General features: G+C 42.2%; 1 protein-coding gene across 1 annotated transcript; it reads left to right on the top strand.

Annotated features, from left to right (window-relative positions):
• Positions 1-1,458: 1,458 nt before the first annotated feature.
• trpm1b (transient receptor potential cation channel, subfamily M, member 1b) lies at positions 1,459-25,820 on the top strand (the record flags this gene model as incomplete). Its single annotated transcript, XM_083654783.1, has 27 exons — positions 1,459-1,533; positions 12,809-12,885; positions 13,572-13,770; positions 14,236-14,449; positions 14,861-14,985; positions 15,101-15,272; positions 15,724-15,901; positions 16,146-16,269; positions 17,990-18,062; positions 18,216-18,316; positions 18,573-18,758; positions 18,874-19,008; positions 19,183-19,233; positions 19,330-19,470; positions 19,563-19,592; positions 19,852-20,144; positions 20,367-20,595; positions 20,848-20,973; positions 21,093-21,218; positions 21,325-21,453; positions 21,564-21,815; positions 21,935-22,127; positions 22,744-22,764; positions 22,856-23,000; positions 23,127-23,332; positions 23,629-23,761; positions 23,858-25,820. The coding sequence occupies 27 exons, from the start codon at positions 1,459-1,461 to the stop codon at positions 25,818-25,820; spliced, it is 5,697 nt and encodes a 1,898-aa protein (XP_083510909.1).
• Between the last annotated feature and the right edge of the window lie 956 nt (positions 25,821-26,776).

Here is a 26,776-nt window from a genome sequence, read left to right as displayed (position 1 = left end):
GGGATCTGCTAGATCCGTGTGTAACAGATATGTTTACATTCTCTCAAGTTAGTGAGGGACATAAACATCCCATTTTCTGGTCAGCTAAACACCCAATAGAACGATATTACATAAGTGCTATGGGACGGTATGAAAGTGCTAAATTCTTTCGTTATACTAATGCAATTCATCACACACACACACACACACACACACACACACACACACACACACACACACACACACACACACACACACACACACACACACACACACACACACACACACACACACACACACACACACACACACACACACTGATGTTTTCAGTATTATTTTTTCTACATTCCAAGCCCCTTTGTTAATGAATGAGAGGGTATTTGCTATTATTTCTCAGACTAGGCCAACTGTAATGTGCTATTAATAGGTTCATTTTCCATTAATCTTTTTGAAGTATTATATAACAGGTCAAACAGGTAACTCTTAACATCAAATCTTTGTTGTAAAGTTATTCGTTATTTTAGTGATGTGGAACAATGGAAATGTTTTGCCATCACACAAGTGGAAATGAGAGATTGAATCGTATAAAACTTTAAAAAAAATCTCCAGTATACATTCTGCTCTAGTGTTTGCAAACATATAATACTCCTACAGGTCATTTAGGTAAAAACAGTACTGTAGATGATGATGTAATGCATTTTTTTTTATAGTTACAAGCATAACAACATGGCAGAGAAAAGGTGTGTTTTGAATTTGGTGGAAACAATATTCCTGCTGTATTTTTCACAAAGCACTGGTCTCTAACGGGTCAAAGTACTTGGTGGTGGTGTGTTGTTTATAGGTTTGGGCTTGTCGTCCCAGCACGCGTAACCTCTGCATCTCATCACGCGTAACCTCTGCATCTCTTTCTGTTTGTGCCACAATGGAGGCCTCCTGTCCTCGCATGCCAGCCAGCACACTGAGCCATGTCTGGTGGGACAACCTTATAGGCTCCCGGCAGGGCTAACTTTAGCCTCACAGCTTGCATGGTCTCTCTAAGCCTTTTTTGGGGTTGTTTTGTGCCAAAGTAGATTTACCTTCAATACCCATTTATTAAATCTCTATCCATTAGACTCTGAGGCTTCCAAGAGCTGGCTGCATTAAGCCCGATTATGGGACGCCCGGCAGAGGAAAGGGGTCTATGTGTCAAGTGTGTCATTGGGTGATTTATATCCCCGGCTGGGATCTCTGTCTTGTCAGTCGAGAGAGTAAGCTGCAGAGAGGAGAGAGAAGCACTGCGGTCCTTAATGATGGTGAAACGTTGCTAACTTCTGAAGTGTGACTGCGGAGCGTGCTGTCATGGCCTGGTTCTGCAGCAGCTTCCCGGGGCTTTTGTTTGATTTCGAGTGTTGTTGACGTTCCTGCTCAACGACACTAACGCCGCTGCCAGAGGATCTCTTTCAAAGTCACTTTGGCGGCTTGCTGCTGTGACACTTCAACATGGAGAAAAGGCGCCTTAGTAGTGGCACGTTTAATCGGTCGTCCCTCAAGCGCACCACATCTGGCTCGCAGAAGGTAAGATCGGGCCTGTCGAGCGGGCAACAGAGGTCACATTCAACAGGTGATCTAATGCTTCCTGACACAGTTGGTCCCAACCTAATGTTTCAAAATGTTCTTAAAAGAAGTACCTTTTTATGGTATTGTGACCTTTTAGCTTGAATTGTATTTATTGTTGCATTGATTTTAAAAGTAAGTATAATGTTTGGAGCTTGTTCTAAAGAATACACAGTTCTGTATATTCATCCTTTAAATGACTGTCAACGGCACTTTATCTTAGTAGCTTTTTATAAACTTTTGTGTACAGTAAATACACGACTGATTATTATGAGAATGACAATGTATTACACACAGGCCATAATACAGGAGTAGGTACTAACTTGTCATTTTGGAGCCACTATGGTCCACATAACAACATACTGTACGTGGTAGGCTACATATAATAACATACTGTGTACATGCTAGGCTACATAATAACATACTGTACATGCTAGGCTACATGCATTCAGGGCTGTTTGTCATATAGCCTTGGTGTGTGAGAGATCAGTATTGTAGCATCAGCCCTGCAGGGGTAGGTACTGCTAAGTGATGTTTGAAGCTGAGCAGGTTTCAAGAGGCTCCACTACTGCAGCTTAATCCTTCATAATGGCCCAGTATGGGCAACCACAGCCATGCCAGATTATAAGGACGTTTATTCTTTCTAATGTCTGCTTTCATGTGATTAACACACTCCAGTTATTATATGTCCTTGAAAGCAAGGAAGATGCAATTTGAATGTAGTAGTAGGCATGCTACATACATTTAGCCTACTGCTGCAGGCATTAGAACACAAACTACAGTACAAGCTACTCCATTGTTGTGCCTGCAAGCAGGGAACAGTTGCCCAATTGTGAGCAAATCAAAGCATAAAAACAGTTTGATGTTCAAATGGTTTGACATATGAAGTGTAAACTTCAGAAATGCAAAATGCCATCACTTCTTTGATTTTTGATTTTTTTGGTTGTCCCTTTTTATATACAAACATAAACTATAAACCTATATAATGCACGAAAATAGATGTTTTTCCACTTCCACAAACATCCATAATCAAAAGGCATAGTGCCATATTGTAGGGAAATGTTCCAGTCGTTCTTTCAGATGCAGAGGGGAACATGTTCAGTAGGCTATGTGGCTAAACAACCTGTCACATGATGCATTAACTTCAATAGTATATCTGACATTGACATCATCAAGAGAATTTAGTGTGATGAGTTACTATACATTAAAGCAGGCATTATTATTATTTTTGCCAGATTATAACTGATGAGAGTAGCATTCTGTTAATATTTTTTGTATAATCCAGAACCTTTTCATAGGCTATAAGGTTTTATTCTGTAAAGCAATCGGCGAGGTCATGGCTCGAATTGTGCCACACTTTTAATGAGATCGGATATGTTGCTATATATAAACTGAAGGCCAGAAGGTTGGGAAACAGCATTTCCCCCCTCATTATGCTTTTTTCCATGTTGTTATTATACTTTTTAATCCTGGATTTATCTTCTTTATACACATGATAGGCGAATATTTCATCATTTACAGTGGGTTAGGGTATGAACAGGGATTTATTTTTCATTCATAGTACATCTGAAAAATCGGAGTAATCAAATCATTATCCGAATGGCTGAAATGAGGGTAAATGTCTTGTTTGTTTTCAGTCTTTACTAAGATCTTCCCTCATGAGCAGGCCCACGTTCTATTTTTAAACAGATCTCATGACACTGATACAGTATAGGGTGATAAAAAAGTCACATTTCAAGAGAGACCCAATGGCTATGAATGAACAGACTAACCTGGCTATTGGCCAAGAACGTATTCGGCTTAAGCTGTTTACATGAACCTTTCTGCTATTGGCTATCCCTTGTACCATGAATAAAAGAGAATATTTCAGTCTACCTGTGGTGTCCTGTCCAGATAGAACGATGCACCAGCAACAAAAAGTATGAAAATATTTCCCTTTTGACTGAGTAAATAGGTTACTACTAAATACATGAGAAAGAAATGAACGATTCTGAGCTCGCGAAGGTAGTGAAAACCAAAAGTTAAAGGAATCAGATGTTCTAACTAAATTATGAATTATTATTAAGCCCGTGGTCAAAACAAAGGAAATGCAACTGTAAAGAGTATTCAGTGATGATGGGGAGGAGTCACTTTTACGCCTACATGATTACAGGTCCAAACAAGGTGAATTGTTACTGATTGCTATGAGGGGGAATGCTGCACTCCGGACACTTTCTTCGTGATGATGTCAGTGGAAAATTACATTGCAGAATCACCCATTAACACTCAATTGATTCTTTGGTTGCTAGGTAGTAGTTCGGCTGACTAGGGTAGGTTAGAATAGAGCAAGTTAGGCTGTAGATTAGCTAGGTTAGAGCAGTGGATCTCAAACTTTTTCTAATCAAGGAGCCCTAAACTGACACAAATTAGACTACGGACCCCCATTTGATAAGATGTTGCTGTATGACTATTTTGGTCTTGGGTTTCATACACTTTCTGTAATAAAACATCTAAAAGTGTGATGACCATCGGTCCATGCCTGATGGTTGGGATCGTTAGGCTTAAGACCTTCATACCATTCAAACTCTCCCCCTCACTGATGCACTTTTTGTTCTGTCTGTTTGTTTAGTGTAGTTTGTGTTGTCACACACAAATTGGGGGGGGGGGGGGGGGGGGGGGGGGGGTTATCACCCTCGTCGCTCGGATCACACCCATTTTATAACTCGACCTTCACTTTCATGTTAGCTACAATCATGTGTGTGTGTGTGTGTGTGTGTGTGTGGGGGGGGGGGGGTGGCTGGTGGCTTGCTCAGATCACGTCTTTTCGAACTCGACCTTCATTTTTATGTCAACTACAGTACAAGTGAAAGTGAAACTAAGTGAAAGTTGGTCTGGGAGATTAGGAGCTTTTTTTGTTTTGTTTTTAGTCAAATTAACTTGAGGAATTATATTTTCTGGATTGCTAATTTGCAGAGTCCGTCAACAATAATAGTAGTAGTCCTAGTAGTAGTAATAATACTCAATTAAGCCATACATTTTCTCAGTCTTCAGATGGCATTCATCAATGTATCATTTTGTCAGGCAATCCTGCCAGGTAGCTCAGACAGAGGCGAGGCAGGGTCACAGGAGAGGCCGAATGACTTGCTAATATGTCAGTTGTGATGTTCGGACCTCCCCCATATACTGTATGTATCTACCAATGTCAAAATCAAACCTACGGCCTTGTTTGACGCTATCGCGCTGACAGAATCTGTCCACAGACACATAGACACACACACACACACACACACACAAGCACGCACACACACGACACATCTTTATTTTAGAGTGTATTACTGAAGCCTAATTTCTCTGAGCTCAGAGCTATCATATATCACATTATAATAATAGGCTATTTAAAAAAAAACTCCAACACGTCAACTATGGACCCATTTCACAGCAACCCTTATGAAGTGGTAAAAGCAGGAAGTAAAGCAGCTGTATGCAAAACCTGAACTTAAACTTCTCTGAGCTCAGAGCTATCATAATCACATAATAGGCTATAAAAAACCCTAACCCTAAAAGCAGGAAATAAAGCAGCTATACACTAATACTAGTGTCCTCTAATAAGAGAGTGGCGTCAGCGGAGGACCAAAATGTGAGACTCATTAGCCAATGAACAGCCAGGAATGGGTCTCGCGCTACCTTTGCATGCTAAAATAAAGCTGATAATGTACAATTTGATTCAAGGGATGAAAAACCCTTTCAAAGTACAACACAAACTGTCTATTTTGCTGCAACTCGACAGTGCTGCTTTTTTAACTCAAGAGTTCCACTTTCTACTTCCTGGAAAAAAACTGGTCCATTGGAGTGAATGGAGATGTCGGAACTCTTCTATTATACGGCTCTGACTAATACCATTAATTATGCTTCCATTCTGTTTAGATGTTCCAGTGCCAGATGCCCTCATTAATGTTAATGCTAATGCGTTATTTCCTGCTTACCACCTCAAAAGGTTGCTGTGAAATGAGCCTATTGTCTGTCCATTATGCAGTGGTGTCATTTCAGGGAAAGCCAAGGCATGGCAAGGTACGCAAGGGGGGTTGGGGTTCATGGAAAAAATTTGTGAAATCAGCTGTGCAATAGTCCATTTTGTTGACCCCCCCCCCCCTCCAAGCCTCGGGCCCCTTCACGTCCTGGGCCCCGGGGCTTAGCCCATGGATGTATTAAAAGAACTGGATAGGGGATGAGCCACGCCCACCCATGCATTCGGACGGAGGCTGCTCACTGGCGCATGAAGCCATCATGGGGGGTTTTTCTTCCTGGTTTTACTTCCTGACCATGCGGCCCAAGGCGAAGTGCGCATGTGTGCCATGACATATTCCATGATGTCTCCCACCCCCCCGCACCCATGGATGCAGATGTAGATGAAGAAAATACACCCATATACGGCTCTTAGTGGCTTCTGAAGAAAAAATGCCCCATAAACAATTATTTGATCATTAAAAGAGTCGTTTTATACTTTGAGTGACACCCAGAAAAAATTCCCCTGGGTTTAACAGCTGCCGGGGTTCCCATGCAAGTGGATGGGAATTTTCCTTTCTGGGCTGCATGGCGTCACGTGACTTGCAATACAGAGCTTCGCCACCATGTTCAAATGGCTTCACAGCCCAACGCTATTCCTGGGGGCTTGGCTTAGCCCTGGTAAGCCCGTGCATTAAACCAGGGATGCCCCCCGGCCCTCCCCCTCCCCCAAGCCTTATGTGTTTGATCAATTTCGAATAGCCTAAAGCCTATCAATTCAACACTATATAAAAAACGACATTAAAACACTGAACACCACAATATGTCAGTTCAAACATTAAAAAATAAAACAAAACAAAAAACCGGCAGGCCGGGCCCGGCCCCGGCCCTAGCTATTGATGTGAAAATCGGCCCTAGCCCGGCCCTAGGGTTGAGCCGGGCCTCGGGCCCCCTCAGGCTCAGGCCAGAATGCAGGGCTCTAACACTGGGCCCAGGTGAACCCAATCAGCTTAACGACCCCACCACCAGGCTGCTGCAAGACAGGGCCAGGAGAGTAGGAGGTCATCACACTTTTAGATGTTTTATTACAGAAAGTGTATGAAACCCATGACCAAAATAGTCATACATTCTGTCATTGTGTTACTTTACTTATGATTGGAATTCTAGTGAAAGTAAATTATTACCCTTTTTGTTGGGGACCCCCTGGAACCAGCTCAAGGATCCCTGGGGCTGGGGGTACCTGGACCCCACTTTGAGAACCACTGAGTTTTAGAGTGTCTACAGTTGTTGCTCGTTGCCACGGCAGTGCACTACCAGCATTGTAGAGCTGCTGCCTGTCGCCATGCCCTGCTTGAACAGCCATTCCTTCAGATCTGTCACTGTACCACACCAACTTGTATGCTGTGTCTCAAACAGAATAGATTACATCATGACATATGACTGAGACATCACTCATTGATGACATCATTGCTCAAGAGTCGATTTACATCACTGATGACATCATCAGTGATTTATTTGTGACATCATTGGTCGCGCCTTATTTAGACTCTGTGTCTTGTTTTGGATGTGCGACAAGAGACAGACAAACGTTACATCGTTTTTGTCTGTCGTGCATTAAAACTAAAGTAACTAGCCTGTTTTGAAAATGTAAGGAGTAGAAAGTACAGATATTTCTGTTAAAATGTAGGGAGTAAAAGTCAAAAGTTGTCAGAAAAATAAATACTCTGTAAAGTACAGATACCTAAAAATCATACTTAAGTACAAAAACAAAGTATTTGTACTTAGTTACTTCCCATCTCTGGACCAGTGCCAATGCCTTGTTGCTAGGCGTAAACAGAATATCAAGCTCTCATCAAGAGAGAAATGCATCATGGGATGAGAGTGATAATTCGTTTGGTTAGAAGTGATTTTACTTAGGCCCTTTTCACGATAATAATAATTGCATAGTTTCCATGGCAGGAAATGCCCCACTCAGCACGAAAATCTATCGCATAGCTGCTTTCTTTATTTTGTCCAAATCCTGTTTGTAGGTGAAATGTCATGTGGTGTTATGCTTTCTTTTTTGTAAAGGTCTTCCTTCCTTCGGGGGAAAACACAGAAAAAAGCTCAGCTTTAAAACATGTCTTATGACTCCCTCGACTCTCAGGGCTAATCAGTGCCATGTTGTGCTCATGTGATCGCTAACTGGATTTTCAAACCCAGCAGGACAATGAGTGCTTTTACAAACAGGCAGACAGTTTCATGCTTAACACAAATTTGTCTTCGATTTTGTCCAAATATCTTTCCTTCCCCGAGTGAAAAGGTAAGGTAAGGTTTTAATTCACTCCACGTGGAATTGACTATGAGTCTGAAATACACTTTTTAGACAGTAAAGTAGTCTACATGGGTTTCCTTCCTGTCACGTTGCATCAGGCTCTAACTGTTACAATTCTATTCAACACCAAAGCCAAGCAATTAGTTGCATTTATCTTCACCCCTAGTGACATTACATTCCATATAGGACCCCAAATCCCTTCTGATCCATTTCACTTGTCCTGATGAGGCTATATTGTGGGAGAAGCATCTTTACTGCCATATTCAGAATAGATTATACTATGCTGCAACACTATGACACGTTTGACACATATCTGAAAATAATTTTAATATAACTCTATAAAGCCAATGATTGTGGACAAGGATCACTGAATTAGATCAGTCAGTTCTAATGATAGCATATCATTACATACGGCTGCCGTGGGCTGAGAACTCCTTGAAATTGCAGCTGCACTGGAACAAATTTGCTGTGATGCAGTTGCTGGCTAAGCTGTGGGTCAGGAGACAAGGGCCATGTGACTCCATTACAAAAAGGCATTAATATATGGCATGAGTATATCTGTGGACATATTGTTCAGTCATGTAGTCTACTGCTCAGCTTTATGTTGAAAATAACTTCAATGCCAGAGGTTGGTTGGTTTGTTTGTTCTTTCTTTCTTTCTTTCTTTCTTTCTTTCTTTCTTTCTTTCTTTCTTTCTTTCTTTCTTTCTTTCTTTCTTTCTATCTATCTATCTATCTATCTATCTATCTATCTATCTATCTATCTATCTATCTATTTATCATGCAGTCAACTCAGTAGACCATAGTCAAATTTGGGAGAAACGGCATAAAAGTGTAGCTCCTAAAAAATAGGAGTCGCCAATATCCTAGGGGAGATCGGGGTGAGATGAGCCAGTTTTTACTTGAGGTGTCTTTAAAGTGAGGTCATGACAGTAATGTCTCCAACTAAAATATGTAGGCTACATATATTTCAGGATGTGGTGCATCCCTAGAAATAATCACTTTGGATCTAAAATAAAGTTGTCCAAATATTACTTTCCAAAGGGGGGAAGGGAGGTATCTTGGCTCAACTTGCCCCCGATGAGTGGTAGATTGAGCCTAGGGACAGGACAAGTTGAACCGCATACATGGATAAATTGTGCCATTGATTATGTTGAAGTGAAACTGAACATGTTCATCTCATATGATTCAAGACAAATTCAATAACAAATGACTTCTTAAAGGTAATGATAAAGTTCAAAAGATAAAATCCAACAAAAGTGGTCTCTTGGCTCAACTTGCCCCTGATACGTTGAGCCAAAACAGTTTTTTGAACTTAAATGTGCTTAGGCCTACCACTTATTCCGTGGGCCTCGCTCCATCACATGACTCTTCAAAAATGGGTGGTCACATGACCAATTTGGTCTATGGTTGCCTAGAAATAAGGGGTAGCGCAACTTCCAGAGACTCAAATCACCCCGCTCTCCCCTATCCGTTTATTCTCTGTCCTCTTTCCAAGCCTGGCAATACTTAGGCTAATTCAGCAATTATAATTTTCATCTTACACAATTGTCTTTTGTTTTGAGTGATACTTTTCTCAGAAAATTCTGCATGTTGAAATGAATGTTGCTTATTGTTACTCGGCTTGCCATAAGTCTCGTTAATTTGCTCGGTGTGACACAATCTGATCCCGCAGTAGGCCTATCTAATTCTACTCCTTCAAGGTTTTTCTAAGTGCTCAAAGGCAGCTCTAACGAGGCGACTGTTTGCTGACTGGATTTTGGTTTTAATTGCGCTGGTTAATGAGTTTAAGTAAGCTGACATAACGGCGTAATACCAGACAAACCCTTGTGGAAATGGTCTTTGTTTTCTTCTGCTATAATAAACAGCAGTTCACGTGTTTTTTTTTACCCGCATTGAACCGAAGGGGGGAAGCTAGCTCTCTCCCCGTCCGGCTTTCTGAGCCATCAACCACCAGCCACCCCCAGCTTTCTCACCCTGAGTTACAGTCAGGCTCAAACTGCTCACTTCAACCATAAAAGGAGCGCTTATCAAACCCATTCCACATGAGACAGGTTTTAAATGGATGGCCATAACTTTGTGCTGGTTATACTCCATCTCAGCTTCTAGCGCGTGCCTTCCTCGAGCTACACAAAAGTATTCTTCATCATGTGCCCTCATTAAGTCCAAAATGTGCAATAGAACGATTTATTCTATAGTGGTAACATTTAGTCTGACTTGACATTTGCCTCTGGACACTGAATAAAAAGAAGCCTGTTGATATCCAACGTGTCTAGTTTAGCCTTGAGCTGAAATAGTTGGATTTCAGGCCGGAGACAGTAGGCTGGCTCTGATTTTAAAGAGTCTTTGTTTAGGCCTAACAGTATAGCAACTTGCATTCAGCCTGCTGGAAGGCATTTGGAAGGTCACTAAAGTGTTGAGATATGAATCCATATGAAGTTACTCAAATTAAAAAAGCTAAATTAAGAGAATATTCAATGACCCAGCTGAATGCAGGTCTGTTGAGTTTTCTTTTCTTTGACAAAAACTGGGTTGGTGGAAATAGAGATTAACTGCAATTAGCATCGACTGACCTTGCCCCCAACTGGAGACCAGTCATGTCTTAACGAGGCGCCTTCCAAAAGAATGCCTGCATCCAATTCTCCCAATTATGCTGATTAGGTTGAAATCAAAGTTGTGGGGGTGGACATTTTCAAATGAAATATTATTGGGGAGCTTCTCTACCTCTTTGTGAACCTGTCTATAATGTTATGTTTTTAGTCTGGCCAGCTCTTCTCTCAAGATCATCCACACTGTGAAGTGGTCTTCTCACACAAGCTAAGATCATCCACACTGTGAAGTGAACACAAAGAAAGGAGTTTCAACCAATTGGAGATTAGGGGCCCGTTATCAAAGTAGATTTATTGTGCCTTGTTCAAGCGAAGGATGAAAATACCCTGTGGGCAAGGAGAAGGGGTCATGGGACTCCCAAAAGGATTACCTTGAACTGGAATCATGAGACCAGGGTTGAACAAAGACCCTGCTCACATGCTCATCATATTAAGCGGCCCTCATAAAATGAAGAAGTTTCATGTCCTGTGGGATTCAATGAGACCACTTGACTGAGCGTGCAGCACTGGGATGCAGAGCTGTGGCAGAGGAGCATGCAGAACCTAGATCTCCCTAGAACCCAGAAGCTTGATCTGCAACAGCACTAGAGGTAGGACCTCGACTCGGATGGAAGATTGTATGTAAGTGGATCTATATTCCACTCTAATTCTCACTCTACTCTTGAATCGTATGACAGGATTAGGTCTGTAGCCTACTTGTGTAATCATACTTAGTGGGAAGTGATGCAGTGCGATTATATTAATTTATAGATCTATACTAGAAAGTGAATTCAGAGGCAGCGAGTGTGAGCAGGCAGCACTATATGAACGGCTGAGTGCTCACTAAACCATGATAAGAGGGAAAATAGCTGAGAAAAGATTATTTTAAAATGAACAGTGACAACCACTGTGACTTTAAATGTTTGCATTTATTATTATCATTATCATTATTATTACTACAGTATTATTATTTCCGAAATGACAGATTTCCCATACCTATACAGATATTAATATTTACTAGGTACTGAAACCACTCTGCATGTTTTTTTTTTTGTTTGTTTTTACTGTACTTATTTAAGTTATTCATGGTCAAATTGAGTTAATGGATCCCTTGTAAACCCATTACTTTTCCACTTAAAATTGGTTTGTGAAAGATTTTTCCACTCAATATTATAGTCTATTGATTTAACAAAACTTTGTTCTCATTCAATTTATCTACATAATCAAGTCATTATTAACAAATATAGACTACAGCAAAGGTTTTTTTTTTAATGTATGATTGAAATCACAAAGGATATGGATTACAGTATTAAGTAGGTGTGCACACCGTCTCATAATTAGAGATAATGTACAGTAGATAATATGTAGAGAGGTACAATAGGAAGTACCATATTATGCACGAGAAAAAGTGACATTGTTGTCTGTTCTCATTATCACTATCACAAGCAGAATATATTTGGCTGAGACTACGGGTGTTTGGCCTGGAGACATTACGCACATAAACAGAGAGAACAGTACTGTGTCATGGCTGCTTCACACTTGTGATTCTTAATCACAAGACTTCATTACAATTGATCAGTGTTTCATTCATACAGACGGGGTTAAGGTAAAAGGACATTGTGATTGGCAATGGTTATATGTCAAACTGATTTGGGGGTCAAATATGAATTATCAAGGCTTTTTCCACTTTTAATTTACCAGTGTTTTCGCGGAAAGACCTGCTTCCAATGCTTTGGTTTTAATTGGGTCTCCACTGTCAACAATGGCCCACAGAGGAACTTTGCTTTGAACTCAGGTTATTTTTTCTCAGCACTGGAAAAAGATTAGACCGCTATCACAATAGAATTTGAAATAGTGTGGTGGCATCATGCTACTTTTGTGTGATGCTATTGGCGAGCGGACAATAAAAGATGCCTCATAACCCACATTGGTTAATAATCAACTGTGCACTAATAATCCCAGGAATAGCAGGACAGGACATGATCTGGATTAAATGAGTTATTCTTCTTTGTTACCCTCATCATAATGTCATATGCCTTGTACCTGCCTGCTGGTACCAGGGAACATGCCATAAAAACTCTCTCCGGGGATACTCGTTTTTAACATTGATCATAATTTCTCCTCTCTGTCATCTGTGGCTTTTTAGAATGCAACTATATCTCACCTTTTAGCCAGGATTACCGCTAAGAGGATTTTGATAGTGAAACTTAAATATGGAATGGCTTGTGGTGAAGCATACTGCTGACATCTGTTCCTCTTTCAGATATCGGCGGGGATGATCTGCCTGTGGTCACTGTATGACACATTTACAGTAAGTAGTTTACACTAACACATTGTGATTTTCTCTTTTTCAGGCACAACAGGTTTGGATTGAGAGGACCTTTCTGAAGAGAGAATGTGTTCACATAGTTCCCAGCAAGGACCCAACCAGGTAATTTGTTCTTCTGCACCTTTTCTTCTTTTAACAGGTAATTTATCACCTAGGCTGTGGTAACATGTCCTCAAGTTACAACAATCATGCCATTGACCCATATTTCATGTCCATTGTGAGAATATTGGTTATTGATTGTGTACAGGCTATCTGATGTCTTATTTTATCCAATTGTTTGGTATCTTTGGTAATATCCACTTCATTCTATTCACTCTGTGACCATAGTTGGGCCAAATCTAGTGTTCAAAATAAGTTAAATTAATGATTAGAAATAGTGTACATTTACTCACTGAATTATATGGATATATGATTATTACCAGAAGTTGTTAATACACTCATTATGGATTACTTGTGATTCTATGTCAAAACAACAATGTTCTACAATATGTTTATGATGACCATGCTGGGCTCTGAGAATGGGCTGAGAGCTGCCAGAGAGAAGCCCACTGTGCGTTGAGGCACGTATTTCCCAGAAATGGCCACAGGCATGAAAAAGCCTGGGCAGTGTGTGAGCCGAGGGCAACAGACAAACAACAACAATGATGAAGCCACTGAGTAGAATAGGCTCAGGGTTTTCTACGAATAATCACATTTACGTGTAGAGCTCAGAAATCAGGGACTATATGTTAGTTCCTGTAGTGTCAACTGAGTCATTCTCTAACATGGTGCTTTTCCTCTCTGTCTAGATGTGCCTGTGGTCAGCTGACCGCACAGCACGTGGCCATCCTCCCTGGTGCGACCAGCAAGGAGGCGGAGGCCAACCAGCTAGTGCAGATTGAAAGCCCACAGGAGAGATGGTCAGTGCTCAAGCATACCAAGACCTACCCAACAGACGCCTTTGGCATAATTGAGTTCCAGGGTGGAGGATTCATCAACAAAGCCATGGTGAGTTCCACTTGTGGCCTTCTAACCAATCTGGTGCCACTGAGGTAGATTATGAATTGACCACTCTATAAGAGCTAAAACAGCATGAGAGAAGTACTGCCAGTGGGACTTCTCACTTAATGTGGTTAAATAGAACAAATATAACTTAATGTTCTAAAGTTGTAAAACTCAAAACAGTCAGGGTTAATAATGTGACTGTGTGAAAATATTAAACAAGACATTTTATATTGATCTATATGGCCACTATGAGTAAAGCTGTAAAATGATTTTAAAAATGTATAAAATCAATTAATTATGGATACCTATGAATATAAGTTGTTATATAGGCCCATTCATTAGGGATTAGTGATTATCTGTTAAAACCATGAATTTTTACAATGCATTTCACAGTGTAGATTTCACCACTGAAGTAGATTATAAACTGACAGACACAGTACTGACCTTCCCCCTTCTTCTCCTTCCTAGTACATCCGGGTTTCCTACGACAGCAAGCCGGACAACCTGCTGCATCTGATGGTGAAGGACTGGCAGCTGGAGCTGCCCACGTTGCTCATCTCTGTGCACGGAGGTCTGCAGAACTTTGACCTCCAGCCCAAACTCAAGCAGGTGTTTGGTAAAGGCCTGATCAAAGCTGCCGTCACCACCGGTGCCTGGATCATCACGGGCGGAGTCAACACCGGTGGGCACCTTGACCTTTCACATAAGCTTTATAAACAGTTCAGGATAACGCTTTTAAAATGTTCACTTAACAAATCACAATCTCTGATATTAGAAGATTACCTTTGCTCTAGTCTAAATTCTCATTACGTAATAGCTATTCTGAAATTTCCTGGAGGAGATTTGAACAGCCCATTGTCACAGGTTTAGCCCCTATAATTAAAGCTTTCGTGTGAAAATGTTTCTCAAATGCAAATCTGTGTGGATTTTGCACGCACTCACCACACTGTGTCTCATGATGCAGCCCCATTAGGCAGCTGAAACTATATATATATATATATACGGTATATATACTGTATATATATACACACACACACACACGGCTAAACAGTCATTATTCATGTTGCTATGTTTGGCTCTTAACTCAACTTAGGGGTGATCCGTCACGTCGGCGATGCCTTAAAGGACCACTCCTCCAAGTCCCGAGGGAAGGTGTGTGCGATAGGCATCGCTCCATGGGGGATCCTGGAAAACAAAGAGGACCTTATTGGAAAAGATGTAAGAACATGTGACACTGCATGCCCTTACATTTCCTCAAAGACAAAGACCTTCTCATACAAATAGTTCTTCATTGTTGAAACAACTCAAGGGCCAGTGCTTGTTGTAATTCCAGGTAAACAGGCCCTACCAGACGATGGCCAATCCACTGAGCAAGATGGCTGTGCTCAACAACAGCCACTCCCACTTCATCCTGACCGACAACGGTACCTGTGGGAAGTATGGCTCCGAGGTGAAACTCCGTCGACAGCTGGAGAAGCACATCTGCCTGCAGAAGATCAACACTCGTAAGTGACCACAGACGGCAGATAGCATGTCAGTGTTGCTTCATCCACCATGGTGTGTGTGTGTGTGTGTGTGTGTGTGTGTGTGTGTGTGTGTGTTTGACCTTCTCATGGTCCTTGTTGGACATGTGGACGGAGAGTTCCTCTGTGACCTGTGGGCTTCCCTTTGTCATCCTATGCCTGGAGCTTGCATTAAGGCAGGGACAGCAAAGGGATGCTCAGCTGTCACCACTGACTTCACTCCTTCCTGTGGTTTGTCTGTTGACAAGTGAACATCACATCAACATGCTCTTCTCTTCTTAAACACATCATTCTCCAAATTAACAATATTATAATGTGACAATTCAGTAATAAATGGATGGATGGATGGATGGTTGGATGGATGGATGGATGGACGGACAGACAGAGTAATCGTACTGATTGTAAATGTTGACTGCTCTCTCATGTGTTTCAGGTCTGGGGCAGGGTGTCCCACTGGTGTGCTTGCTAGTGGAAGGAGGTCCCAACGTTATCTCCATTGCCCTTGAGAGCCTCCGGGACGAACCTCCGGTTCCTGTGGTGGTGTGTGATGGCAGCGGCCGCGCTTCCGACATCATCTCCTTCGCACACAAGTTCTCAGAGGGTGACGGAGGGTGAGATATTGGATTCGTTCTCCTTAGGAGTCCTCTCTTTCTATGCCTCTGATACAACTGTTGCATCGGTACAATCTTGTTGTAATTGGTCATTTTCATTTTATATAGAATTTGACTTTAACTGTCATGTATTGAAATGTTAAATGGACCCCAGGAAGCTTCGTCTGCCGCTTGTGTGTCGAGTAATGGTAAACAATAAACAATGATACAAAGCTTGGACGTCATCGTGAATCTCTTGTTCCAGACTCATCAACGATGACGTCAGAGACCAACTTTTGGTGACCATCCAAAAGACATTCAATTATAGCAAAAGCCAATCCCAGCAGATCCTGAGCATGGTTATGGAGTGCATGAAAAAAAGAGAACTGGTGAGTAGAGTAGTAAAGCTGCTAGTGTTTCACAACTACCTTGCATTCGAAAATAATGTCTGTTTCAATCAATCAATATTGAGTGGTAAGGCATTTGTTCTCCATTGTCATTCACTGTCTATTCATCATGTGTCTGTTACCATTAACCTGTTGAATAAACATAATCCCTACAACCTGCTTGTCATTTCTCCTCCTCATTGTGTGTCGTATCATTTAATCCACGTAGCTTCACAGTAGCACACTATAGGCCATCATCATTCCTAATGTGTTTGCCAAACAGCCTGTAAAGTGGCTGGTGGACGTCTGACTCTGTCTACTGTAATGTAAACCATATGATTCAATGCTTTACCATGAGATAGCGACCTGGTAAGCGTCTTCACAGCTAGCCGATTATCCCTGAGCTGAAAGTGTTTCCCCAAAGTGTTTTCCCGGAGAGCCTGATACATAGCGGCACCATTTGTGCATCTCCAGCAGATTTCCCTTACTGTAAGTGATGTGATTAGTAGTTTGTAATATCCAGTGCATAATCTCCGGGCTCCATACATTTGGGTGGGAAAAGATCAGTGCACACAACCACCTGCTTAGTTAGCAGAGGCTCTTACTTCATCCATACGCGGCAGTAGCATGCACCACACAGATGGAGGAGATCCATCTCCCTAATCCTCAGCCAGGTTCCTCTCTCTCTCCATGCTAATTCTCCCTGGGCCTTTTTCAGCCCCCAGAGTGCTATCACTTCACCAGAGTGTCTGAATCCTCTATGTAGCCTCTATCCCCAATGTATTTACCGCCTAATGCTCCAACACACTCAGATAAGCAACTTATACCGCTTTTTCAAAGATCATATAGCCTTGAGCTTTTCCCAACGTACCATTTAGCTTTCACTGATACCGCGACCCAGACAATGTGACAGGACTGCCAAGTTTTTGAGCTCTTTATATGTGACTAAGGGGGAAGGGGGGGGGGTTTCATTGCCTGCTCTTAGTCTAAAGTACCATAACTAACCTACAGTACAGGTGAAACAATGTCACTGTCCTGTCCCCACATAATCCTTTCATCCTAAGTGCATCCCATGTGAACAGCTGGGGCAGACAAATAAAAACACAGATTCAAAGAGCTGCAATTTGCCGCGCTCTGCACCATGAAGCATTTCACCGAATTACGAGCCATTACACAAGCCTACCCTATTTAAAAAGAAAAGGGGGGGAGAAGAACCGAGGGGGACCCCGGCCGTCTACTTTCCAAAAGAACACCACAAGTTTTCACTCGGGCAGCTCTGGGCTGATGCACAGGCCGCTCATTATGAACGCATCCCGTGACCGGTTCTGAAATCTCTGGCACCACGCCACACATTCATGCTAACCTAATCCCATTTACCATGGCTGCACATGTGACAGGCGTCAGTGTAATTCCATTTGAGACTGTAACAATGCAAGCACTCTCACTCCATCTGACAAGTCAATTAGCTGTCCGTGCCCCATAGGGTCAATCCCAGAGCAGAGCAGTGCAGAGGTCTTACTTACAACATGAAGTCCCCCAACTTTAAACTGCAGTCTGAATCTGAATTTCCAATCAGCTGTCTCCACATGTATGGCACATATTAGTGGGAATACACTCCTGATATCATTCCACTCATTCATTCATTCATTACCCTCATTCATTCATCATCTCCCTGCCTACTTCACTCGGCCACTCTCTGCTTTTCTTTTCCTCTCAAACCTAGATTACAGTTTTTCGGATGGGGTCTGAGGGACAGCAAGATATTGAAATGGCCATTCTTACTGCCTTGTTAAAAGGTATTTTCTGAGTACATCACAATCTGAACAACAAAGACCTCAATTATCCATAATCTCACCGCAACGTTGTTGTCACTGTGTACTACATACAGTACCGTCTGTTCAATGGTCTCTCTCTCCCCACCCCTCTCCCTCTGTTTGTTGTGTCGGTAGGCACAAATGCCTCAGCGCCGGACCAGCTTAGCTTGGCTTTGGCCTGGAACAGAGTGGATATTGCTCGCAATCAAATCTTTGTTTATGGACACAATTTACCAGTGAGTGATGGTGTTCACCTCAAATACTTCCACTACAGTTGCTGAAAGCATGCTTGAAGGAAAGGATTTAAAACATGAAAAAATGGACTGAAACCATCTCCTTTCAACTGAATTATGTTTCACAGAGACACAAAAATGCCACACTATTACCACTATTGAATGTAATCGAGTAATAATCGTAGCAGAGTTTAAATATGCTGATGTTCAAACAAAAGGATGCTATAGGTTTTTCTCTCTCTCGTTCCTGCTTGGTCAGCCTGCCAACGCTCTCGCCACCACTGGAGCTCTCTCAGTCTCTGCTGCCCCGACCCAGGAGAAGCAGAAGAGTCCTGCTGTCAGCAGTCGAAACAAAGCCCGGGCAAAGAAGGGCAAGGGGAAGGGAAAGGCCAAACCTGAACCTCCAGAGGAGACAGATCCAAGGAAGCTGGAGATGATTCGTTGGGTAAGACTGAAGTTCACTGTATATAGAAAATAAACACTTTCAATAAATCATAATTCTGATCTTCTCAGAAAATGTCAGTTAGTATACACTTACAGTTTCACACACCCTGTCTTAGGTCAACTCTCTGGAGCAGGCTATGATGGATGCTCTGGTAATGGACAGAGTGGACTTTGTCAAACTGCTCCTGGAGAACGGGGTCAATATTCATCACTTCCTCATGATTCCCAGACTAGAGGAGCTATACAACACGGTAGGCCTGATACATTGCATTGAAATACTCTGAATGCATCAAAGCACAAAGACAAATATGAACAAAGTTGAGAGAGAGAGACAGACAGAGAGACAGACAGACAGACAGACAGACAGACAGACAGACAGACAGACATTGCCATTTATGACTAACATATTCTATTCTACATCACAGAAACTTGGCCCACCTAATACATTGCATGTCGTGGTTAGGGATGTCAAAAAGGTAAAATTATCTTTCCTAATTGCAACATAATGTAATATTTCAGATCATTTTAGTCTTGATATGATCCTGTATAACCTTGTTGTGGTGATGCTGCAGGGAAACCTTCCTCCAGATTATCAGATCACCTTGATTGATATTGGTCTGGTGCTGGAGTACCTGATGGGCGGAGCTTACAGGAGCAATTACACCAGGAAGGCTTTCCGCCACCTCTACAATAACCTGTATGGACTGAAACGGGTATGTGCGGGTGGAAGAAATTAATTTCTATGGGGATGGTTCATCATACCAAGTCATGTTTGATGTTCATTGTTTTTGTCCTCCTTTTGCAGCCCAAAGCTTTGAAACTTCTCGGAATGGAGGTGAGGCATCCTTTTCCAAGCAAAACACTTTCAGTTTGCCAATAAAACATTATTGATTAAACATTGATGAATCAATAATCAAACTCTCTCTCTCGCACACACACACGCACGCACATACACACACACGCACGCACACACACACACACACACGCACACACACACACACACACACACACGCACACACACACACACGCACACACACACGCACGCACACACACAGCAGAATAAGCTCGGATCTAATTCTTTTCTGTTTCATTAGGATGATGAACCCCGGCAAAAAGGCAAGAAAAAGGCCAAAAAGAAGAAAGAGGATGAGGTAGAAATTGACGCGGATGACCCAGAGGTTTGTCGATTCAAGTACCCCTTCCATGAGCTGATGGTGTGGGCGGTGCTGATGAAGCGCCAGAAGATGGCGCTGTTCCTGTGGCAGAGGGGAGAGGAGGCCATGGCGAAGGCCCTGGTGGCCTGTAAACTGTATAAGGCCATGGCCCATGAGTCTTCAGAGAGTGAGCTGGTGGATGACATCTCCCAAGACCTGGAGAACAACTCCAAGTCAGTGCCTCAGTGTTTTATTCCCCAGTCTGATGCCTTATAACTGAATAACAAACGGACACATTAAGTAGCCTAATGATCTTTTAGCCTAACCTTTTTTATAAAAAAAATTGGGCTTTTATGTTTACATTGATTTGATCTTTTTATTTTAATTATTGCTATTATTTATATTATTATTTTAGTTATACAGAAATGATCATTATAGTTCTCTGTCTTTTATAGAGAATTTGGCCATCTGGCCTACGAGCTCTTGGACCAGTCCTATAAGCATGATGAGCAGGTGGCCATGAAACTCCTAACATATGAGCTGACTAACTGGAGTAACTCCACCTGTCTGAAGCTGGCTGTTGCTGCTAAACAACGCGAATTCATAGCCCACACCTGCAGCCAGATGCTTCTCACTGATATGTGGATGGGCTGCTTGAGGATCGGCAAAAATCCTGGCCTCAAGGTGACATGGCTATATGGAATCCCTCCGCCTTATTATAGTAGTGAGATGATTATGCTATTATTGTTATTATATCATCATTATTATAGTTGTTATTATTATTATTATTATCATCATCATTGTATTGTTGTTATTGATAATGATAATAATATTTGCTGTTGTTGTTACTGGTATTTTAAACTTCACAACACAACAGTGACAAAATAAATTCGGTACAAGTGCACAACAAACTCACTGTGAACTTTGCCCTCCTAGGTTATTCTGGGAATTATCTTTCCTCCGCTGATCCTGCTGTTGGATTTCCGTCCTGGAGATGATCGACCTGGAGGCAGTAATGTGGGAAAGGACAAGGATGATGACGCTAAATCCAGCAAGGTCCTGGTTCATCTGCTGGCCTTTTCAATTCGCTTATTTGACACAGGACTCGGTTTCTTGGTATTGTTGTCAAGAGTGACAGGTGACAATCTCTCACTGTGACTCTGTCCTTATGTATGTTTCAGGATAATGATGCAACTTCCCGGAAGGGGGATGAAGAGGAGGGCAGCACTGATGTCCGCAAAATCCCAATTGCCAAAAGATTCTTTGAGTTTTATAGTGCACCCTTCACCAAATTCTGGTTCAACACTGTAAGTTTCATTACTGTCCATGTGACAAACTGTCATGACTACACCTTTCATTCATAACGAAGTGACTTTGTTGCACTGCCTTTATGGTGTTTCCCTCTTATGATAGATTTCCTATCTGGTCTATCTGATGTTATACAACTATATTATCCTGGTGAAAATGGAGAGACTGCCATGTATGCAAGAGTGGATTGTCATCGCATACATTGTCACACTTGGCGCTGAAAAAGTCAGACAGGTAAAATACTTTTTTTTTTAAATCATCGTCATGATGTCATATTTCAAACGTCAAATGCTGTTTATGGCACATTCATTGGAGAACTGTGTGCTTCTAACCCTGGTCTCCAGATTCTGATGTCGGAGCCTGGGAAGTTGAAACAGAAGATAAATGTGTGGTTGGAGGAGTACTGGAACATCACAGACCTGGCTGCCATCTCGACCTTCCTCCTTGGCCTCATGCTACGGCTACAGCAAGAGCCTTACATGGGCTACGGGAGAGTCATCTACTGTATAGACATCATCTTCTGGTACATTCGTGTATTGGACATCTTTGGAGTCAACAAATACCTGGGACCCTATGTTATGATGATAGGGAAGATGGTAATGAAATGTTATTTTTCAGTATAAGCTGAACCAAAGCATGTGAAAGACACATGAGAGGGATGACTGACATGCATACAAATCTGACAATTTACGATGTTTCTCTTGATTTATTTCAGATGATTGACATGATGTACTTCGTAGTGATCATGCTGGTAGTGCTTATGAGCTTTGGAGTGGCACGGCAAGCCATCCTGCACCCTGATGAGGAGCCCACTTGGCGCCTGGCCAGGAACATCTTCTACATGCCCTACTGGATGATCTATGGAGAGGTTTTTGCGGACTCGATAGACCGTAAGACTAGAGTTCATAGTAAGATTCTGTTTCCTGATTTTGGGCAGATGATCAGTACTATTTTCCATGTCTTACAAATCTGAGCCATGTCATATACAACACATGACATTATGATTCCTCAATATTTTGTCTCCCTCTGCTGGCACTTTTACAAATAGGCTCTTGCTTTAGTACCTGACAAGAAAAACAATTGCATTGAGGAAGAGCAGAATATGTATTTTATCCTCAATTATGATCATCTGCCATTAGGTTTTATTCACAGGAGTTGTGTTTCTTCTGTCAAGGTGAAGGCAACATAGAACCATTTTTAAAAGGTCTAATTCACTACAGGTTATTAACCCGTTTTTCTGAACAAGTTCTGATCACATTCATTCTGAATCAATCTGAATTTGTTGCGCAAAGTTGTGAAATCTATATTTTCCCAATCTTAAAATCAGTTTCCCAATAAAAACCTGTGTGGAAAATTCTTAGTTTCTTGGTTAAGTGGAGGCTAATTGGAGAAATATTTTGGTGACGCACTTTTGTTGACATCAGCTTGACCTTGACAGAAGCCTGATGAAAAGGCCCATGTTCAATGATTTTAAGGTGTTCTATGCATTTCTCTTTTACTACGTTTTTTGGGGATTTCTTCAAGTCTATGCAATGGAAATCAACCGTGAGTAGTCTTCCACTCCAACATGCAATTCAATTCACCTAGCTAAAGATCTCAACATAAACTCTTCAACTAAACCATCCATGCCCTACAGCGCCTTGTGGTGAAAATATATATGATGAGGATGGGAAGAAACTGCCTCCATGCATCCCTGGTGCCTGGCTCACACCTGCCCTTATGGCCTGCTACCTTCTTGTGGCCAACATCCTACTGGTCAACTTGCTCATTGCCGTCTTCAAGTAAGTACATGTCCCGATATTTGTTTACTGATTATTTTACAAAGAACATCTGACAGAAGTTGACTTCATAAGTTGAAGTTATAAGTTTACTCTATATACTCACTGGCCTTCGTGTCCTGTCCCCAGCAACACCTTCTTAGAAGTGAAGTGCATCTCCAACCAGGTGTGGAAGTTCCAGAGATATCAGCTGATCATGATTTTCCATGACCGCCCCATGCTGCCTCCACCTCTCATCATCTTCAGCCACCTCTACATCCTCTTCAACAGGCTGTTCCGGCGATGTGCCAAGAAGAAGCATGACAGAGAATTAGATGAGAAGGACCGAGGCCTCAGTTAGTCTCTTCTCAATCAATTAATCAATCAATATATAAATATATTTATATAGTGCCAAATCATAACAAGCATGATCTCAAGGTGCTTTACAAATAGAGCAGGTTATTTTAGAAACAGTTGAAACAATTCTCACATGCACTGGCTAAATATCTTCTGATAATCAATAATAATCATACTGTATAGTGTATACACTACACAATGATTAATATGCTTCACTTTAGAAATCTTTACTTTAGAAACATTTTAGATCCCTCCCCATTGCTTAAGAAACACTTAAATTATTTGTTTCCAACAGAGCTTAGGCTGAACCCAGAGGACCTGAAAAATCTGTACGAGTTTGAGGAACAGTGCGTCGAGGAATATTTCCGGGAGAAGGAAGATGAGCAGCAGTCCTCCAGCGATGAGCGCATCAAGGTTACCTCGGAAAGGTGATGACCAAGGGTGTAGTGAGTTGAGGCATTTTTAATGAGGCATGTTGATTACACTTGTGAACTCTTCTGATAGTTTTCTGGTGTTCTTGGCAGGGTTGAGAATATGTCCATGCGTCTGGAGGAGGTAAATGAGAGAGAGAACACTATGAAGGCCTCCCTGCAGACGGTGGACCTGCGCCTGGCCCAGCTGGAGGACATCCACGGAAGGATGGCAACTGCCCTGGAAAAGCTTGCTGGGGTGGACAGGCTGGAGCTGACCCGCACACACTCACGAAACTCCTCTGTGTGCGACCCCTCCTCCCTTCTTCGCCGGGGCAGCATCAACAGCGGAGACGGTTACAGCCTTTATCGCTTCCAGATGGACATGGAGGAGACGAAGCAGAGGGAGGCTGATGAGGTGCCTAAGACCGTCCCGGAACACCAGAGGAGTTTGCGTCAAGGCTCCACTGCTTCTACCTATGGTCAGATGTTGGATGTTGGCGATGCGGAGAGAGTGCGGCCCAGCTCGTGCGTGGACATTCGGATATCACCATGCGAACAAAAGTCTATGTCTGAAGCAGGCAGTGAAGAGGTCATAACCAACCAGATAGCAGGCAAAAATCTGCTTGGCCAAGCACTGTGGCAAGATAAACTAAAGCCAGGCACCACACCCTCTCCAAAAAGGGCTAAGTCATTGAGATACATTCCAGCCGAAAGCCAAAGCACCTCTCCTGTGAAAAAGAGGAGGGCTAGTACCAGCATTATTATCAGCCCTCCTGATTTACAGAATAATGAAGCAGAGGAAGAAGCTCAACCCACGGAGAAGGCCCAGCTACAGCCAGCAACCTCCTCTTCTACCAGGAGGACTAAATCTTTGAGATACTGTCCTACTGAAAGCCAAAACATCTCCCCTACCACAAAGAAGCGGGCTATGAGCGCCATCATCTTCAACCCAGCTGAGGTGGGTGATAAAGCACTGCACACTGCAGACTACGGCTCGCTGGTGGAACAAGTAGCTAAAACACCAAATCAATGGCCAGAGAACTTGGAATACCAGGTCCATCCCAGTCTCCTTGGTCACATGCCCAAAGTGTCAATGGTCAGAGCTCTTGCCCAGCAGCTTGATATTCATACTGGACTGGCAAAACCTAACAAACTGGAGAATCAGATGGATCACATTCCTTTAGAAACTGAGGCAACTCCTCCAGCAGCAGAGACCATGAAAGACCAAACAAAGATGGAGAAGACAGGCTCAGGGGACAATAAGGAATATCTAACTGTAGCTGATGAAACGTTTTTGCCATCTCACCAGTCACAGAGCTGGAATGCCAGTGAGAGGAAACCCAGAGGCTTGAATATTAAAGAAGAACCGAGAGCCTCTAGCAGTGAGAGACACATTGTTGGAGCAGACATCCAGGCCCAGCTACAGCCAGCAACCTCCTCTTCTCCAAAGAGGACTAAATCTTTGAGATACTGTCCTACTGAAAGCCAAAACATTTCCACTACCACAAAAAAGCGGGCTAGGAGCGCCATCATCTTCAACTCAGCTGAGGTGGGTGATGAAGCACTACACACTGCAGAGTACAGGTCGCTGGTGGAGCAAGTAGCTAAAACACCAAATCTATGGCCAGAGAACTTGGAATATCAGGTCCACCCCAGTCTCCTTGGTCACATGCCCAAAGTGTCAACAGTCAGAGCTCTTACCCAGCAGTTTGATATTCCTACTGGACTGGCAAAGCCTAACAAACAGGAGCATCCGGTGGATCACATTCCTTTAGAAACTGAGGCAACTCCTCGGGCAGCAGAGACCATGGAAGACGAAACAAAGATGGAGAAGACAGGCCCAGAGGACAATAAGGAATATCTAACTGTAGCTGATAAAAAGTGTTTGCCATCTCACCGGTCACAGAGCTGGAATGCCCGTGAGAGGAAAGCCAAGACCTTGAATATTAACAAAGAGCTGAAAGCCTCCAGCAGTGAGAGAGACATTGTTGGAGCATGTGGGACGTCAGCTGCTCAACTTGAAGATGAGGAAAGGATGAGAGGACCCGAGAAGAGAGAAGATGATGCACAGTAGAAGAAGGGGCTGGAAGAAATGAGCTACTCAAGGAGGAGGGGATCAATGAAAGGAGAAACAGAGGATAAAGGCCCAGAGGGGTTTGAGCCAGTGGAAAATAAGAATGATGCAGAGTGGAGAGAAACCATCAGAGATGAAAGAATCAATTGGTACCAGCAAGTCACAGAACTGTGAAGTGGATGGGAGCCTGCCATCTGAGATGGACTGATGACCAAGTTTGTGAAACTGTTTTCACAATAACCTTACCAAACTCTTATTAAACATTATTAATGACAGTTGATGTGAGTTGTTGTCAGTGCAGAAAAATATTAACGTAACATTTTCTTTTGAAGAACCATGTACTGTATTTACGGTCGTTTTTTTGGGGTGTAACATATCATACAAGCACAACCATTCACATGACAGCTTTGCCAAGTCATTGTCTTTTTATGGTGAGATGAAAAGGGGACTTGGGATGTAAAGGGGACTTGTTGGATGTATAAAATATAAGGTAAAGATTAAATGTACTGATGATTATTAGTTGTGTTGACATATACAATATATGAACAGAAAAAAATCTCAAAAACAATATTGACAAAATACTTTCAAGTAATGTTTGTAAATATATTTTTTCTTGTGGTAGAATGTGCCAACAACTAAGCAGTGCCCATGTTGGTTTCATGCAAATACGGTACTGATAATTGTGTAATAACACATAAACCAAACAACCCCCTTCACAGTTTCACATTGATATACTAACCTGTATAAAGTTTCAATAAAATAAAAAAATAAAAAAGAGAACAGTACACTTTTTTTTTTTTTTACTTTTCCATCATAACACTGTTACACACCCTATTTCACAGAAACATGCTGCCAGAGCAACTGGAGACTGATCAGCCTATTAAGATACATGAATTTACACATAATACATTGAATGCTTATCTTGATCTGACCGACAGCCTCACTGACATCCTGAT

This window comes from Poromitra crassiceps (assembly GCF_964638095.1).
Source record: "Poromitra crassiceps genome assembly, chromosome: 18".
NCBI lineage: Eukaryota > Metazoa > Chordata > Actinopteri > Beryciformes > Melamphaidae > Poromitra > Poromitra crassiceps.
Note: the sequence above shows the minus strand (reverse complement) of the source record. Positions and strands in the feature narration are given on the sequence as shown.